A 19,893-nucleotide genomic window follows, 5' to 3' on the forward strand; every position below is an offset into this window, starting at 1 on the left:
TTATAGAGAGATCATTTTACACAAAGCAAACACTTGCATATCACATTTTTGACCAAAACCTCGCCATCGCTCGGTACCGGATATACATCGAAATGATTTTTAACGAAGCCTAATTAAAAATTGTTCTCGATACCGTTCTCCATCCACCGTGAATTTCTACCGGTAGTTTTCAAACGATTTAAATCTCTCCCCGCCCGTTCCCTCCAAACTTCGCGTACATGTTCCACCCATCCGCTCAGCCGTCCCGCTTTCAATAACGCAGAAAAAATTCATATCGACCGTGGCTGCCGTCAGATATACAAACTGACAAAAAATCTCAACCACCTCTAAACGGGAAACTACAAAAAATTTCGCAAAAGCAAGAAAAGTAACCACCCACGCCGACAGATATTCGTCGACTCTTGACGGAGCAGTTTGATACTTTGACTTCGAAACTATGGTCTCGTAATTTTTCTCTTCACGGATTAGGAATGCTCGAATTGAATAATGAATTGATAATAATGAAACTTGTACCTTCTTTAATGTAGTTGAATCATATATTTTTTATTTCTTTAAACGCACGTTTAATGCAACGCCAGTGGAAACGATTTAGATACAAATATTCTGTGTTGAATAAGTGATTAATCGTGTGGTATTTTGTTTTGCACTTTATAGGTGGCTTTTGTGGAAAATACTCATCATTTAAATAAACTTTGTGGATATTCTTTTTTCCTTTTTATTATGAATATTTTCCGAAAATAATAATTTAGTTCTCATCTGCCTTGCATGCGACACATTGCACTTTTGTGCATCGATAAATTTAAATAATTACTGCCAATTTTTAAAAAAAATTCAAGGCGCATTTGAAATTTACTATATATTTATTTAATTACATACAATAGATATTGAAGACATGGACTGTTCGGACAACCGAATAGATAACACACTCCTCTTCGACGCGTTATATGAAATCTTTAATTTCTCCGACTAAAAATTAATTAACATTTTATGCATTTTATGTTCGATTTCGTGACTGCGATAGTGTTAGCTCGAATTAACCAAGGTGCTAGAATAAGTCAGAAAAATTCAGGAACCAAACATCGTAGGTCCACGCGAAGATAAAATTGAAACGCCTCTTTTGGAGCTCGCTGATCACCTTCCACAACCATCGGAGGGTTACGCCGCGCTCACCTGTTCCAAGAAGAAACTAAACCCGAGAATCGAGCCATCGCCGTAGGTGTTGACGTTGCTAAGAGTTCGTCGCCAGTTTCGGAAGCAACTTGGCCCGAAAGTTCGCCGTGGCCGCGACGGAAAGCGTCGCCGGACACGGAAGACGACTCCTCGCGTCGTTGCGCGCAGGATTCTTTATACGGCCATCAAGATGGTCGTTGGTCTACCTTTTGTCAGCTGCGGGAATCGAGACGGTGGGCTTATGAATATCTTATGAAAGCATAGAAGCCGTTACTACGGTATTACACGGTGACGCCGTTCCTTGGGGCAGATAAGGAGACGCTCGTTGAAAAATGGCCCCTCTTTCCACATCCCAGCCTGATAGGGACCAATCCTCCCCCGCCGAAGATATTTTCACTTTATCACGAGCAACGCGCCGGCGCCGCTTTGATCTACGTTGAACGCCGGCCAGGGGGTGCGAGCGTCCTCGCATCGTCGCGATATCAACGCGAAATTCATCGCGACGGGGATTTGCACGAGCTGTCATCGACTATCGGTTGCTAATAAGTAGCTGTCGAAATAGTGACGAGTGGTTACGTGTTTATCCGTGGGTGATTTAGGGTTGATATAAAGGTCGATTCAGACTATACGACACGGACCGTCACGTTCCGGCAACGGCACAACAAAATATTAAAACACGCGTTTTAATGGAACTATTCGCACTATTCCTGTTGACGGAACGTTCGGGTCGATGTCTGTTAAGTGTGAATAGTTCCATTAAAACGCGTGTTTTAATGTTTTGTCGTGTCGTTGCCGGAACGTGACGGTCCGTGTCGTATAGTCTGAATCGACCTTAACTTGGTTGCTTCTGTCGTCAGAAGTATAGGTTTGTGGAAACGAAATGAAGTTAGGAGAATCTCCTGAATTTTATGTAAGCATGTTACTTTAGATTTGATACCTACTATGATTGATATAAAAGCTAGGGTGAGGTTTGAATGTGTAAAATTATAAATATTAATTAAAATAAAAATACAATAATATAATTATTATAATTAAAGGTACCAGTAGTTCCTCATAGTTCCCTAAATCTTCGTATCATAAGAATTCCAACATCCTTATTTAATTATAAAATAATTACGCCCACGGAACTGCGAAACGCACATGGTTACAGATATTCCAGCTCGCGTACGCGGCAACGTTCACTTATGGTTTCTCGGACGTTGTACATTCACCGTCTGCAAACAGACGTCGCGTTCTCCATTTGTGCACAACGGCTGCGAAGGAGTTAATAGGGAGTTTGAGACGATATCTCAGCCCGCGAAGTTGCGTCGCGAAGTCGTGCGTGACTCGAGTTGGCTGTTCGAGGGTAAGGCGATGATAAGTAATCCTGTCGTAGGGTTCAGGCCAAACGGACGCTTTGTGACGTGCGTCAGGCTAGGGACAACGTAATATTCGCCCTACTGCATGTATGCTGTTCAGGAACTGCATGCATGGTGTCAAGGGAACACGTACGTCACAGTCGAAATGAGATACGATGAGAATTTCTTTTTCTGAAGGGAGAAATCGCGCTTGGGATAGGGACGGTATGAAATAGTTGTACGTCTGTACATGTTTTTCCTTGGTAAAGTGTATACAGAATTTTAATTTAACAATAGCGTGGAATAATTGTGTTTATCTTCCATGGATTACTATCATTTAATTTAGTAAAATTTTTTCAATAGACATGGAGGGAACGAATATATATGGAAATGACTGTATATGAATATAATGTTTTAGTTGAAGTGAACATAGTGGCACTTTTTTAATTTTCTGTCTCATAAGGAAGTTTTGTTTCTCATAACGCACCACATGTTACACGGAAAGTTCTCATAATGTAGAACATAGTAAGATGAAAATTCTGGCAGAGAAACTTAAAATCACCATCTCAGGAGCCTGTACCTAAGGTCAGGACTGGTATTAAGCAAAAAAAAACTATCAAGCGAGTCAATTTAACCCATATGTATCGAAGTTACTTTTAACATTATTCAATTATTAACATTCCCTTGGTTACAACTTTTAATTTGAAAAATATAATTGAGGTTAATTTTATCGACAAATTAATTTCCCCTTTCTGCCTCTAATTTCAAAGATATGCATCATTCTCAGTAGTTGTGATGCTACAAGCAACCGATGAACAGGCACAGAATGATAACACCACCTAAACGGAGAATCACAGTAGATCCAACCTCCCTACACCAAATTCCCCACACCGAATTCCGAATGAACAAATTTCCTAGTCTCATGTTTATTCACTAAAGTCTATTTGAATGCGCTAGTAAGACGAGTTAGATACATTCCATTCTTCAAACTCCAGCGTTCTACGTCTACCACAAAGCATGTTGATCCCATTGCTAGAATATGTAATCTTGCAAAGACACATAACGGTAAATTAAACTTAATTGACGGATCCCGTAGCCCCCTTGGATCTATTATTCGTAAAGTCACTGACCCAGTTTCGACCATCACGCCAATAGTCACCGCATAAATTTGTAACGTTATCGTGAAACGTCATTGTAACATTCATGGCTTCGTGCATACTAATTGGTCATTCGCGGTTCACCAAATAAATGTATTTATATCTCTCTGACGCTTTGCGTCGCCGTTAACGATTTATACCTGGAAATTGCGGCGTTGACCGCCATGGTTACAGTTTAGGTTAATGAGAGGTTAGTTCAACGAGCTAAATTCGAGGTTACATGATTTGTTTCAGCTTGAAAGAGTTGAAAGAACAAAAATACGTGTCGTCTTGGACCTGGTCTTCGATCTCAGGACTCGTAGATCGAGATAGGGTTGATATCGGACTCGCAGGACGCGACAGCGGCGGTACCGAATTCGTGGGACATGATACGAATACCTTGAATCCCTGGGACCCGATAACAAGCTCAAATCTGAGAGTAACTGGGATCTTGAAAGGTCCTATAGGAACTCGAATGGTCTCTGGGGTCCTAGGGGTTGAAAAGGCTCTTCCGTCAACCTCGAATGTCTCTATGTCTGAGATTATTAGATTATTCTCCCTTTTCTGAGTTGTTTGTGCTTGGTCTCGCGATCAGGTTAATCGCACTCCTTCTGCATCACACAAATTAATAAATTCACTCTGATGACTCTCTGACACTCTGGGTCAAAATTACCCCAAGCGCAACTTCAAGCTAGAATTACTACAAGTTATTAATTTTATGAAAATATATTAAAAATTGTCGGAGTTACGATCTTTTTTAGTGAACAATGTTTTTTTTACGCATTGCCTCGTTGCTGATTTTTTTTCGCCATTTTGAAAATTTGATAAAAATTTGTTGTCATGATATTCTCATTCTGAAAGGTTCAAACCAATATCCTGAATTTTTATGAGTCGTTCGGAACGATACCGGCAACGCGGCAATCGTTTAAACATGGCTGGGGTCATTGGGATCACATGTGACCTCCGCGTTATTTCCAGAACGTGTGACTTCGAAGGGTTAATAACAAACACGTAAATTATATTAATACAAATTATTAATATATAATATATATTAATATAATTCTATAAAAAATATATATATTTCTTATTATGTGTATACATATATTTAGTGAAATTCGTATTTTCTTTTCTAAATTTCTTATTAAAGTGAATTGTACTTGTACAAGTGTGAAGGTATCAGTGAAAATCGTGACTATCGAATTCCATAAAATAAGAATGCTCGGTACCACGTTCCAGAAGTTAGGAGTAGTCGATAACAATTGTAACGAGTCTACTATCGCTGGTTCGAGGTCCCGCATCGTTTATCTCGCCTGGATCGAGTCCCTAGGGTTTCTTATTGGTATCGTATCCCATCGTTACGGGTTACGTGTACTCTCTTCCACTGTTTTCAGATCTGCGCCGTAGCACACGGTCCTAAAGTCAACAGTTGCAGTCTCGCATTCGCATCCAAGTCCAAACATCAGGACAGTGTCAGCTTCTGTTTCAAACGGTCCTCTGTTGCACCGCTATTATTTTGTTTGGAAGATAAAATAACGTTTGCGTTGTGGAGAATTAATTAAATAGCAACTGACAGTGGTGTTTGAATTTTATGCAAGTGCAAGATACATAAAAGTAACTGCTTTTCTGAAAGAACTGACTGTCTATCTCATTTTTATTTATTCATTTATAAGTACATTTTTATAGGATATCAACGATATGTACATATGCGAAATGTGTTCGTTTATTTTAGGACAAAATTATTCATAATATTATTCATTTTCTGTTATTGTTTGTTTGCTAACAAAGAATACATGAATATATCCTAGTACACTATATGCTTATAATGCGGTTATTAATGCATGTTATGCAAATTAACATTCCCGTGATTCGTGAGTTATAAATATATAAATGTGTGAAGTTTATTTATTTGGTTGTTCCAAAAGTTTCTTTCGTGTTAGTAATAATTAATACATGCACAATATTTTCTGTTTTATGTTACATTACTGAATTGTGCACGATTCATTTTGCTCCATTACTGTTACAACATGAATATCTATGAAATTAGATTGTCTATTTATCCTTTCCATCTTTTTCTAACGATGAAAAACCATAGCAGGCTTCAAAATATTGCATTTAATAATTACCCAATGTAAAATCATACCTGGTCAGACATTTCAAGTAGAATAAGACCGTACGTGAAACACGACCACATAAAATAATTGAGTGCAACTCACGAAAGAAATTTCCGGATCAACCTAATATGTACGTATTCTATAATGAAATCTTTATTTAGAGACATCAAATCTATTATTTAATTTAGCCAAATTTCTTCAATAGATATAGAGAGTACGCATACTTAATGAGACAGCCTGTGTATACGCTCTTCGGGGCCAAAAGGTTAAGAAGCTTTAACCTTTTTTTTAGCACGATCAACATATGCAACACGATGCCTCAAGAAGGTTAATTCCTGAATAATTAATTCTGTTAATTAATTTACATTTAAAGTGTTTGAGAACCTGAGCGAGACCACCGAATCCGGAAACGTCACCCCTAATAGAATATCGCACACTATTTTCAAAGTTTTTCCGTCTAAAGGACGACGCCTCGCGTCGCAATCGTTATTGGACGCTCTTTATTGCGCGCGACATTTAATGGCGCAATAAATTCCTGCGTTACAGGTCGCTCCTTCCCTCGCCAGGAGCCTGCTACCCCTTGAGGAAGTCGCTGGAGTGGACGTTAAAAATGATGTAACACCGTTCCCCTCCCACGCAAATGACGTAACATGTTTAGCGGGCGCCGGGTGACGTTGACCGGCTGTTAATTATTCACCTTTATTTCGTTACGTATCCAGCCTGTTTCGAAGCTTTTAACGTTTCCAGCTCGCGTGGGGGTGGGGTAGTAGTTTCACAGCAATTGACGAGTGATGGTAATGCAATTTCTACGCGTCGCGCAAACACGCGCGACGAAGCCCTGTCCCACTTTTACACGCGTTCAATTTTCGCTCGAGCCATCCCTCTCTCGTCTAGCCCACTCGAGCTCTCGCGGATGCTGCTTGAAAATATTTTACGTCGAGGATCGGGAGTTGAGTCCGCTCCGGGGGGTGTCTCGTACCGCAAGATGTTTCGCGAAATGTAATTTAAGAACGAGCGCGCAGTAATGTAGGATAATTGTCGGTTCGCCCCCTCTCCCCTCCTTCTCTGTAATTTAATGTTTATTACGACGAGGATGCACGGAGCGAGTTATTCTAATCTGTAAATGGATTCGTTTGGGAGGACGTGTTTATCTCACTGTGGGGTCCTGAAGCTTTTTTTGATGGGTACAGGTGCATGCTTGTTGTACTTACTAATACTTGGGGTTCATTCAATGCAATTCAATTAACGATATTTGGTTTCGGAGGCAAATGGGTTGAAGTAATTATTGAAGAAAATATTTCCTTCGCCACTTTTGTATTTTTAGGTGGCAGTCTGGAAATTAATTGTAAATTGTACTGTTATTCTAACCAAACATTAGTTTGCATCTGTAGAAGTTCAATTTCTTTTAATTTACATTAACAGACTTCATATTTTTCAAATATTTTCATGAAAGTTTTATCACACATTATTATTGATTGTCAGACATTTCAAGTAGAATAGAACCGCACGTGAACAGACACTCTAAATACGATAATACCAGTATATTATTTTACTATTATTCATCTTTTTCTAACGATGAAAATCCATAGCAGGCTTTCAAATGTTGCATTTAATAATCACGTAATATAAAACCATACCTAGTCAAACGTTTCAAGTAGAGTAGGACCGTACGTGAACAGACACTCTAAATACGATAATATATTATATTATTTTATTATTATTCATCTTTTTCTAACGATGAAAATCCATAGCAGGCTTTAAAATATTGCGTTTAATAATTACCCATTGTAAAATCATACCTAAACAGACATTTCAAGTAGAATAGAACCGTACGTGAACAGACACTCTAAATACGATAATATATTATACTATTTTATTATTATTCATCTTTTTCTAACGATGAAAATCCATACCAGTTTTAAAGTATTGCATTTAATAATCACCTAATATAAAACCATACCTAATGAAACATTCCAAGTAGAATACTTCCTTATCAGACGTTTCACGTGGTTCATACATCAAAATCACCATACCCAATCACCATAGATTCTTTTCATCAAAGAAAACCTTACACACCTAGATCCTAAACGTTGCATTTAATCGCATTTGTACCTAGATCAGTCCGAAACAATAGGAATTGTTTGAAACCACGGTGCGACGATGTAAGGGGATACGAAAGGGTTGAAAATATTTCGGTGACGGGCGAGGGTGGTTTATTCCGGTGCGAGGAAAAGAAACGAAGAATGAACGCGGTCGAACACTTGCCCTCGTTTCCAGCCAATCCATCATACACTCGAGGACAATGGGGAATCCACCTGGTCCGTTCCGGTCGATCTGTACACACACATACACACACATACACACACGTGAGAGGGAGACTTTCCGCGAGAAAGGCGAGCTTTCGCCTCGAAACACGGCTGGAGCCGGTTGGCTCTTCATGAAAGCTCGGTTTGGACCCTCCCACGGTCCCATGAATATACTAGCCTACCCGGTGGATTGCTGTATCGTGCTATCGATACCGTAAGAGCATCAGAAGGCCGCACGTAGATGGGGCTCGGGATAGAAGGAGGAATAAATTTAAATATAGGTACAGACTCTTTGATATGTTAACAGTGATAGTCGAAGGACGAAGGATGGAGGCCCCCAAAGGCCGGACCGAGAAAACGAAATTCTTTGATAGTGATTTTTCTTTATTTCTTCTACCTTTAACGTTTCCTACCCTCTCCCTATCTCTCTTCATAACTCTATTTTCTACCTTTTCCGTCTCCCTTATTTCTGTCTCGTTTCTCCCTTCTCCTCCTTTTTGTTGGAATGTTCAACCTCCTCCATCGAAAATCGTCTATCTCCGCATTATTTCTACCAACCAACGTTCTCGTCCTTTTATCTCTACGTCCTCTGTACGTCTCTTTCCCTTTCCTCTTCGAGGATCCCACTATCGTCCTCCTTCCACTGCATTCGTCACACATAAGACGATTTATGTTTTCTGGAGCAGCGAAGGCTCTACCTGTACGTGCAAGAGTGTATGCAAATGCCATCAAGGGGGAACCCGGCCGCTTTACTATCTCGCCCCCTACTCGATATTTCTCTCGCTCCCATGAGACACTGTTTCGGTCCTCGTTGCTTCAACTTCTTAATTCAGTTATTAAAAAATAATGCGTTTTTTTAATTCTATAGGGTTTTAATTACACAATTAAATAACCTGAAGTGTTTCTCTGTGAACCAAAGAAATTTTTTCTTTATTCATACAAAAATACAATACAACTTATTACTTTAATTATAAAGCCTGTTAACCAAGGAAACAACATTCAAAGTTTCTTGTTCTCTGCGTTGTCTCTGTCTTTTACAAGTTTTGCAAATTTCTTTATAACAACTAAACCAACAACTGCAATCATCTTTGTTAGATGCTATAAGGTCCAAGTATAGCATGCATATTTAATAGCATTCTCACTGTAGAATTAATCAGTGATAGCAAAATACTTCCATGATAAATTAATTCGACGATTTCGCAATTTTTTAATGAAACACAAATTAAAGTCATGGAGTGTATTCGGTTTATATATAAGTGATATGGTATATATTTTTATCGGTATAGACAAAGAATTTATAATTTAATACATTATATCATTTCTTGAGACTTAAATAGTGTGTATATTGTGTTAAGCATATGTCTGTTATTTTATAAACATTGCAGTAACTGTATTTTATTTTTGATATTTTGTTTGGACTGTTCAGTCTGGACAAGCTGTTACAATTTTAAAAAAATTACAAAACAATAAAACAAGATATAGTATAAAAATATCACAACATATATTAGTATGTCCACCATATCTATTAAAGGATGCATTCCTGGGTATGTAAATGTAAGATCGGCAGTACGCGTGGGAGTATATGCAAATAGCAGCACGGAGGAACCTGACTGGTTTCCTGTCTGTCTGCCTTCGCGCACCCTCGCCCTCCTTCCCAATATTTCTCTCGCTGCCGGGCGACATTGTTTCGGTCCCAGCGTCTACCTCCGCCGGCCGGAAGTTCGTCAGTTCTTTAATCGAGAAATTAATGGCGGCGCCGAGCGTGTGGCGATGCCTCATTGTCGCTAGGATTTAAAGCGAGATGAATTCGTCGTTTGGAACCAAACGAGGATGCGCTTTCCTTCCCAGGTCGTCCGTGAGCGTTCAAAATTTTACTGGGATGTTAATTTAATGCCAAAACAACGTGCGTTAGTTGCCAAGTGTTCGTCTAATATTGTTTCTTTTTTCATATTTATTTAATTAATTAAATCACATAGTCGACGAATAAATAAGAAGTAACTTCCTAAGGGTTTGCTCTGAAACTCAATATTTATATTTAAAAATAATATTCAAGCGCTTAGGTATTTAAATTATGCAAGCCATGTAAAGAGTAACAGGTTTTGTATCCTTCTTATCCGCGTGTCTGACTACAGAACGCCTTAAGCTACTTAAGGGAGTCGTGGTTCAGTAGTATAGCGATAGCTTGTGTCAAACAGCTGTGTCGCCCACGAACTTCAATTTATTTTCACGTTTTGTGTACACGTAATTCATTTATATTCTTCTACATTTTTACTAACATTCCATTCCATTTTGTTGTTCCATTTTTCTTTTTATGTAATTTCTACTATTGTATTATGTACCTCTGCCTTTATCAAACACTTTACATGATTATAACTAAAACCTCGTATGTGGTCGAAAATGTAAATTAAACGTGCGTAACTTAAATGAATAAAATTATTTCCTGTCTGAATTACCAAATCAAATTGACACTTATTTGTATTATTAATTTCTCGTATCAATTAAATCTCGTGAATCGTGTAATATTACTTTTTGCATGATGCACGCGGAGTTCCACTTTTTACTGAAACCCAGCGTGATTAAATCTGCATAATGCAGTGGAAAAGTAATGAGGCTGCGAGGAACATAAAGAAACGATGCATGAGGTAACATGTTTTTTTTTTCGTTACTTTTTTCCTTTAAAGAAATGTCCCCATACATTTCTCGCGACGTAGCGATGAATTTTCAAAGATCTTTAATAATTCTCTTTCCTTGAGAACGTTTCGTTTCCGTTTTTTTTTTCTGAATATCAGATAGAAAATGAATGCATCGACCGTTTGCTTTCAGATTCGCATTCGAAACAAAGAAGGTTTTATGAATGGGCAGTCTATAAATGTATCATTGGCTAAATTTACTGAAAATTTAATATGATTACGTTGCATGTTCTGAGAATTCGCTGACTTTGGATCCCAACTTTTGATTATCCGTGGCCAAACTGCGAACTTTATGCATTGATGACGTATGATCCTTTCATCATAGAGTAACATAGTAGTTGATATTTATGGGTACTTATTTTATTTGTAAGATATTTATTTTTTCCTGACACGGTGGGAATTGCATAAGAGTTAATTATTATTACTATTTCTTACTACGTGACCTTTACTCACTTTATTCGGGACCTCCATTCTTATAATACGACAACGTTTAATAAATTAAACGAAAATGTTAAATGTTTGGCTCACCTCCGATTGACTCTAACGAGATACGGTTAATTATTTCTTCGAATTTCACCCTTATAGGGGACCAGATAATTCGTAGACGAGTGCTCCCCGTTGACGCGTCGGTTGAACCGTGGAAAAGGAAAATAATGAAGTCGGGAAGAAAGGGGTGCAAGCGACAATGGGCTAGAAGGAGGGTGAAAAGAGAAAGTCACAATAGGGAGAAAAGAGGGAAAGGAAAGTCACAATGAGAGGGCCGAGAAAAGAAAAACCGCGATGAAATAAAGGCAACTGCGAAACGCGTTCCAATGGACCTCGACCATCTTCCAAAAGATGATTCCTTCCAGTTCGATTCCTCGAACTGTCTTCTTCATCTCACCCCGTTCGCTTCAAAACGCACCCCACATATATATCACTTTATATTCTTCTATATTTTTATTTGCATTTCTTTATATTTTATTTTCATATTCATTACATTGTACAATATACCTCCTTCATTTAAATGAATTTATATGATTATAATTAAGTTTATATTTGACAAAAATATACGAGTAAATTTCTAAATTAATAAAATTCTATTTCTGCTTGAATTACTAAAGCAAATTGAAATGTATTTTGATGTTCATTGATCTCTCAATTATTACCTGTTATTCATTAAATTAAAATTAATGTATTCAGATACAAATAAAGAATTCATATTTAAATAAAATATATCTGCACTGCATCTTCTATGTGCATGTTATTCTATAACCTATGACTACGATGTAAATATCTTGTGTTTGTCGATATACAGCCACGATCGAACGCGCGGAACGAGGGGATCCAGCGAGACATAAAAATGACTGTATCAATAATTACGTGATTGTTAATCCGTTACGCCGACGGCCCGATTGCATCATGAAACCCGATTACTCGTCGAAGCGCGTCCCGCTCGAAAATCGATCGAAAAGCCGAATTTAAAAAAAAAAACAAGGAGGAAAAAAATGCGAGAGAGCAGCGTGATTAAAAGCCGTCGAATACGTGAAAGCGAAATCTGTAGAGTAATTGGAATTTTATACAAACATGACGTTTAATCCATTCCGTAGATCCATTGTATTTTCACAAATAATGCAGGATATTCATTGATTGGAGGAAGATATAGAAAATATTTTGCACGACGTTGAAAAGTTTTTACGTTGACAGTGACCACGAAATATGTTTGTTTATTTTGATCACCGACAGGTCAAAAACTGTTTTCCTGCAGAGCTTAATAGTGGTACAGAAATTGTTTAATCAAAAATTGTGTGCAATATTTGAATTCCATACTTCAAATACAGCCAAATTGAAAATATCAATATGACCACAGTCCAATTTAAATTTCTACGTGTTGCTATTAAATGATATGAATTTAAATTTCATCCACCGTGAATGTGTGTCATTGTTATGTTGTATACGGTCCTATCCCAATGTATACCACTTGCTATTAACTTACACACAAAATTAAATTTCAACCCCTGCTAATCTGCCATATAAATAAATAAGACGAACGGACGTTTAACGAAGTGGACGACCCCGAATTCTCCAATTATCCAGATATAAGTTTCATCGCCGCAGGGCAAGAAGCGAAGGGAAGAATGCGTAAAAAGGTGAGACACGGTCCAAGGTCCTGACGTGCGACGAATGAACATCCTTCTTGTCGGTCGGTGGACCAAGGACGAAGAAACGAACGAATAGTTGGGTCATGTGGGAACGAGAACAGCCCGAAGAGGAAGACGAAGACATGGGGCAAGAAGGAGAAACAATTGCTCTGGGACGTCTGACCGTCGCGAGATAAAAAATTCCAAGATCAACCCTCCACGAGGTCCTTCGTTCCACCTCGAATATCCATTACGTATGGGCCCTTGCGGATGGGAAACTTTCCCCGCGTATCGCGCCGCGGTCTTTAAATATTCAAATAGAACTTCCGGTAGCACGTGCTATATAGAGGATATTGCCCGTTTACAAAGTCCTCTATCCTCGACGAGAGTCCTGCGAGACGACTGGCGTTTTTCACCCGAGCGTGAAAAAGTTTCGAAACTGTTTCGCCGAGGGACACCGGAAATATTTTGTTTCCACGGAATGGAGCCGTCGCGGGGCAGATGGATCGCTGTTAATAATAAATACTTTACTCTTGAGATTATATCTCCCGAGATTAGAGCTTTTGTTATCAGAGATCGCGAAATTTATATTCAAGTATTCTGTATAGTAGTAGTTCTTCTATTATTAATCGAAATCAACAAGCCAATACAGACTTATTTACATTTCTAGCAGTAAAAGATACAACTGTATGAGATTAGAAATTTTTAAATACTATGAAGCTTTTAATACGTCAGTTAGTGTTTAATTTTGAACATTTTTAAATTATCTTAGAGTAGCTTAATTATTAATTTAAATTTCTCTAGCATAATTATTGACTTAAATTTTTTAAACAAGATGAATTATAAAAAGGATCAACCTTCCAGTATACAATATGCTCAACATTATCTTCGAATAACAGTAACATTGACATTATTTATTTCATCGACCTAACAAAAATATTCTCTACGTCAGAGAAACATGCCTAACGAATAATAAAAATCTCCAACTGATAAATAATTCCTTTCACCCGAAATTAATTTCCAAAGAATACCTCCTTTTCAACCAAAGAACTACGCCTTTAAGAACACTTTACGTATAAGGTTCGCAATCATTCGCTTTCAATTTCCTCGACTTTGCTAGACCCATTCTCCAATTTGACGAGCATCTCGCCGCCGCAGAACGAGCCATGAAACACGGTTAAACGAGTTTCAACGTTTGGCTGGATTGCTATGTAAAACGCAACCTGTAACGACAAACGAAATGAGCGAAATCGTCGCGTCGCCAGCCTCAAATACTCACGCGATAGTAAAATCTAGCAATCACGAAGTCGGCTAGTTACACCGTCGACGTTCGTGACTAGTCGAAGAAATCGTGAAGCATTAATGATATAATTGATTAAACAATCATGGTGGTTCAATCAGAAAATTCTAATTTATTGAACTATATAAAGAATAATTTCTTTTTCTTACAATCTATGTTGTAATCTTATAATGTAACGTTTATTCTTACATCTAAAGAGCTTTTTACAATTTCTCATGAAAGGTTATGGGAAACTAATCACAGAGCTGATTGGATAATTCACAGTCAATCAAAATCGAACTATCAACGTCTCTGCTGTCGCTAATGCATTTATCCTACTTTAATAAAAGCCACAATTTTAGAAAATGGGACACCGCGTAGTAATTAATAATTCAAGAGTACCTCTGATTCCAATTCTCAAATTGGAAATTATAAAATGGACATCGGGGTATATCGAGGAATAGAAATTTCAAGCGCAATTTATAAAACGACTGCAGATTTATTATTTTTCATTGATGGTAGGGTAATTTTGAATTTTGATAACGTGCTAATTACTATCGACTGCTGTGAACGGTTGAAAATTATTATTTTTGCGTGTAAATACACGTCGTTCCAGACAGAGTCGCAAATACGTGAAACATTTCATCGCGATCGATAATAATTAGGTAAATATTAGGCAAACTGCTTTATTAGTCGTTTCCAAAAGCATCGAACACGATAAATAGAGACGAAAACTGTCATTGGACAGTGTACAAGTATTAATTAAAAAACTAAACACGTAGCGAATTAAATTTAAAAACGTGTTTTATGAGAGAAGTTTCCAATTGTGGTAAACTGAATGAACTGTGAGCAGGAAATAATAAAAAAGAATGAAATAAAGTATTTTTTATTATGTAAGAATAATTGTTTATCATCGTCATGTGGAATTTGTCATATCGCTAAAAAAATAATCATATTATCATATCGCTATTTTTTTTTTAAATTAAAAAAAAAATACAAATCCTTAAAGTAGCAAACGTCACTGATTTTTCTACAAACTACCTTCGCAAACAAATTTTTGTTATTGCCATTCATAAAATATTCTTTCATTATATTATGTTTTCGTTTTAATCATCAAGAATTACCCTTTTTAACTGATCTTTCTATTTTATTTCTGAAACCATATTTAAAACACAAGAGTATTAACTGCGCATTTTAATAATACATTTCACTTTCCTGCAAGAATTTATTTCATTTCAATAGACGTTCTAAAAATAACCAGAAAGCAACGTGACAGGATTGCGCAATACTTTCTGGAACGCCTTAATAACTTTCAGGCACGAACGAAACTTAAAAAAATGATCGTGTATCCGTTTAGATCACCGTATGCACGAGTGCGCTCGGTTGCAGCGCGAGTGCACGAATGTGCATGGGACTTGAAATTCCCCACGTGGCACGGTGTAATTACCCTTACGCAACGTAATTATCCTCGAAACCTCGGTCGCATTATTCTGCACGCCCGACGACACGATGCAAGCCGGTAACGAGTTACGTTAGAAGGATTCCAACCGACTGCATCTCGAGTGCATAATTTGTTTGCTCATGCGTGAAGAACGCCGTTGCAATATCGGGGGTGGTTAATCGGTCGACATCGAAATTCCTCGAATGAAATTACATTTTGCCCTAGTTTTGGTTAGTCTGGTACCGCATTTCACGTCGACCAACCGAATTAGGGCTGAGCCTATTTAAATATAATTTCATGTTTGAATATTTTCTGGGTACTGGAATTTTCGAAGTTTACAGTAAGTAATAATAATATTATCATTCAAACATTCAAACATTCGAGTACTCGATTGGTACTGTTGAATGCAAGTGCTACTATGATACATATTCGAATATTGCAGTCATTATCATTATTCATATATTATTATTATATTTAAAGAATAAAATAATTATGCAAGTGCATCATGTAAATAATACAGATATACTTGAACTTTGACAGGAATATACGATCCAAAATATGTAAGTGTTGTATATAAACTGTATATAAATACATGTAAGTGAAAAATTAATATCAGACATTTCGTGTAACGAGAAAAAGTTGCCCGCTATCACCGTTCCCTTCGACCCTAGAGATGGTGATCCCCCTTAAGCTGAATGCTTGGGAATCGATCGCGTGTCACCCTCCTAACACACTAGGGCTGGATTACATCCTCGTAACCTCTCGAACAAGTGTCACTCGCTGCGTTCACCTCGAAATACCTTAAGCAAATCCATTCGAAACGCACCCTGGAGCCTCGTACTTACCGCGGTTCAACCCTATTGGCGTTTACGGTGTCGTTTCTCGCAGAGTATCGAAGCTTTTCAATAAAGTGTCATTTAGGTTCGTGTATGACAACGAATCCTCGTCTGGGGAACACGATCCAATAATGTTTTATCTTCATTGAGGGAATTTAGTACGAGGAAAATAATGCAAGACTAGTTTTATTGAATTGCTTGTTCGTAATAGGACTATTTTACCTGGAAGCCAATTTACATTATATAGTTTCTAATTATGTTTCATGTTCACACAAATTATCAAGCGTCACATGATGATTTTTTTTAATGAAATCGACCCATTGTCAAAGTTGAAATAAAATTCCTTTAAATATTTCCATGGTTGTTTGATTTTGTCCAAGTTCAGGTGACGTCTAATGTCTGTTCTAACACTTTCGAGCAACATTGTACATCGTGCCGACGTATCTGCATATCAACGCAGTCACTGCTTGAGTTTCTCAGCGCGGTACAGGGTACATAGTCACTCGGTGCACTCGAAACTTCGTCCGTATTCGCGTGTGCACCCGACGTTGTCGTAACCCTCCGAGCTCGTGGCGACGACGCGCGTCGGGACGCCTCAAACGAACCCGTGGACGTGTCTTTACGTTCCCACGCATCGACTTTTCAGCGTAGCTTCAGTCTGCTTGCGCTAACCTTTATTTTTTATTTAAAGATTTCCCATCTTGTCTCTATTCTGACTGGAGTTTATTATTTAGGCTACCGAAAAGGGTACCATTACATTTTCTATTCGAACTTCTGAACCTTCTTATTGGTGCATTGAAAATTATTAGTCAATTATTAGTCCGCGTTTAAACTTCGTAATTCTTCTTGTTCGCGTATTAAGAGACACACACAGTACATTCAATCGCAGTATCTTGTCAGAGTCGATATTTGGAAAGACAAGTATGATACAAAATTGTCTGTTATTGTTTACATCTGCTCCTGTGTCTGTTGTGTCATCAGTTTATCGCTGCTTTATTTTTCTTTGTATTTAATAGAGTACGGAAAGATAGACTGCTTTTTTTAAAGATAAGTGAATCGTTCTTGTAAGAATTTAACATCGTGTGTTGATTCGTAAAAGTAAAGAAAAATATTTGATAATGTACTATGTCGACGTAATTATGTGGAATGTATGTTTCCAAACGACAACACGCGATATTTTTACAATTTAATATCATACATCGACGCGTATCGAATAATAAAACTAAAATAGTACATTTTATAATATACCTTTTCAATTACATTTTAAGAATTATTTTCTGCTTATTCTGAAATTGTCACTCGATTTCTTTTCTTCGCCTCCCTCCTTCCATCACTCATTTTTTTTCTATTTTCTACATATTTAAACTGTCAATCGGCATGTTATTGCTACCGCGTTTCTTCGAATTCTTCTTTCGATTTTATTATTTTTCGTTCTCTGGGTGTGACGTTGTCCCTCGTCACGAATTTCTCGATTCTTTCGCCAAGTCCTTGCGTCCATGCTTCACTTTTCGTCTTCGAGCATGTCAATCAGCCGATGAACTCGTCAATTTTCGTTCCTGGCACGTGTGAAACGATCGACTGGCATACGTGAACGCCGAGACTGGCGATAGATTGACACTTCCGCGACGCGACCTTTTTCACGGGAAATATCGATAGACAGACGTGTACTGTTTTCCACGCTGAAAGACCTTGGAATCCAACGCGAATTCAGCAAGTTCCGTTGTCGTGAAAATTTACGTCGGTCCCCGTTTCCATTTGCCTTCCTTTCTGAACAGCGGACCGTGCTTGTCGATACTAATCCTCGAAAATCTTGTAATCGATTATTTCTTTTCTTAAGAAAGGATTGAGTTTGGCTGCGTGAAAGTAAAATTACTTTTAAATTGTCATAGTCATTATTAGAAATGATTGCGTTAGTATTCAATTATTTATTCGGTTTTAAATTTGTTAATTTGTTTATTCAATGAAAAAAGATGATTACACTCAAGATTGACTGAAAAGAAAGCTTTCTTTGGGAATTTATTTTAAGTAAACCATGTCGTCGACACTTTTGACATTTTTAGTATTTATTTGACACTCTATTACAATACAAAATATATTTTTTCAACGACAAGAAAATGAAGCATAACAAAAATTCAACGCATTTAGTGATCAACGCAATTAATAAAGATAAAAAATTATCTTTCTTTAATATTCAATAGAAATAATTTCATTAAAGTTTGTTGAAGCAATTTTATTTATATATATGTTCCCTTATTAAAACACCTAATAATTTGTGTTAATTAATCAAATAAATGCAGGAATCGAATTTCTCGAAGGATTCTTATACTACATAACTTACTTATGTTTATTAAATAAATACCTACTCTATAAAACAATATAAAATAAAATTAATTCAATGGAGGGTTAAGTAGAAGTTTCTCTCTATTGTTGAAAGCAAGGATGTCGTCGAATCACGAGTCTCCATTGGAACAGTATTTAAAACGTTCCCGTTTATTGCCTGTTACAGCTTGGACAGAGATCAGCCGTTCACATTCCAGCTGGGAGTTGGCCAAGTTATTAAAGGCTGGGACCAAGGATTGGTGGATATGTGCGTGGGCGAAAAGAGGAAGCTGACCATACCACCGGAACTCGGTTACGGAGAGAAGGGAGCCGGAAACGTAATTCCTGGAGGTAAGATTGTTATTTCATCGGAGTTGTTCTCCTTGCTTGTTCTATACGAAATTCGTTCGAGTGAAAATGATCGTTCCTAGCAGATATAGTAGACGATTGAACCTGTTATTTCAGAAATAATGTACAGTATATGACTAAATTATTATTATAGCTGCAGTATGTTAAATAACACACCTTAAAACTGATTATTGAAATTATTTTTTAAGACCAAACATTGAGTTCATTCATTAACTATAAAAAGGCTGTTGTAAATTCAACAATACAATTATAGACGGAATAAATTTTATAAAAGTAATTACTTAGATCGTGACAAAGGATTTGAAACTAGCATTAAGTGTGACGTTTGAGAATTTATATTTTGTCCATAAATCGCTGCACCATGGAAATGCGAATTCAAACAAATTTTAAGATACTTTGTCCAACAAAATATGCAGTATAAATGAAGCACAAGAATTCTTAGAGTAACAGTATGTATTCACCAGGCGTAGTTTACATTAACAGAAGTTTCCTCCTAATTGCAATTAAGAGCAAAGTTGTACGCGTTAGAAATTCTGAGATTTTCCCTGAGCATTGTTATGATAATACGGGTGAGAAAAGGCTAGACTATTTGGAAATGAATCCAACTCTTCGCTGCGAAAATGCTCTTGTACAATTTCCATTTTCTCTTTATCACTATCAAAATTACAAATTTCCAATATCGCTGCTTTGCTCGAGGCAGCTGCATTATTATTTATAAAATTCCATCAGAAACCATCAGTTCCTCGTGAAATTGGATATCAATACACTTTCTGTAATCG

The 19,893-nt window shown here is 37.3% G+C and overlaps 1 protein-coding gene across 2 annotated transcripts in view; it reads left to right on the forward strand.

Annotated features, from left to right (window-relative positions):
• LOC128890187 (FK506-binding protein 2) overlaps positions 1-19,893 on the forward strand; it is a 125,675-nt gene that overhangs the window by 92,830 nt on the left and 12,952 nt on the right. For both annotated transcript variants that reach the window (XM_054148469.1, XM_054148470.1), the window contains exon 2: positions 18,933-19,096. In XM_054148469.1, the coding sequence (XP_054004444.1) occupies positions 18,933-19,096 (164 nt within the window). The remainder of the gene's footprint in view (positions 1-18,932; positions 19,097-19,893) is intronic.

This window comes from Hylaeus anthracinus, unplaced genomic scaffold (genome assembly GCF_026225885.1).
Source record: "Hylaeus anthracinus isolate JK02 unplaced genomic scaffold, UHH_iyHylAnth1.0_haploid 12000, whole genome shotgun sequence".
Lineage (NCBI taxonomy): Eukaryota > Metazoa > Arthropoda > Insecta > Hymenoptera > Colletidae > Hylaeus > Hylaeus anthracinus.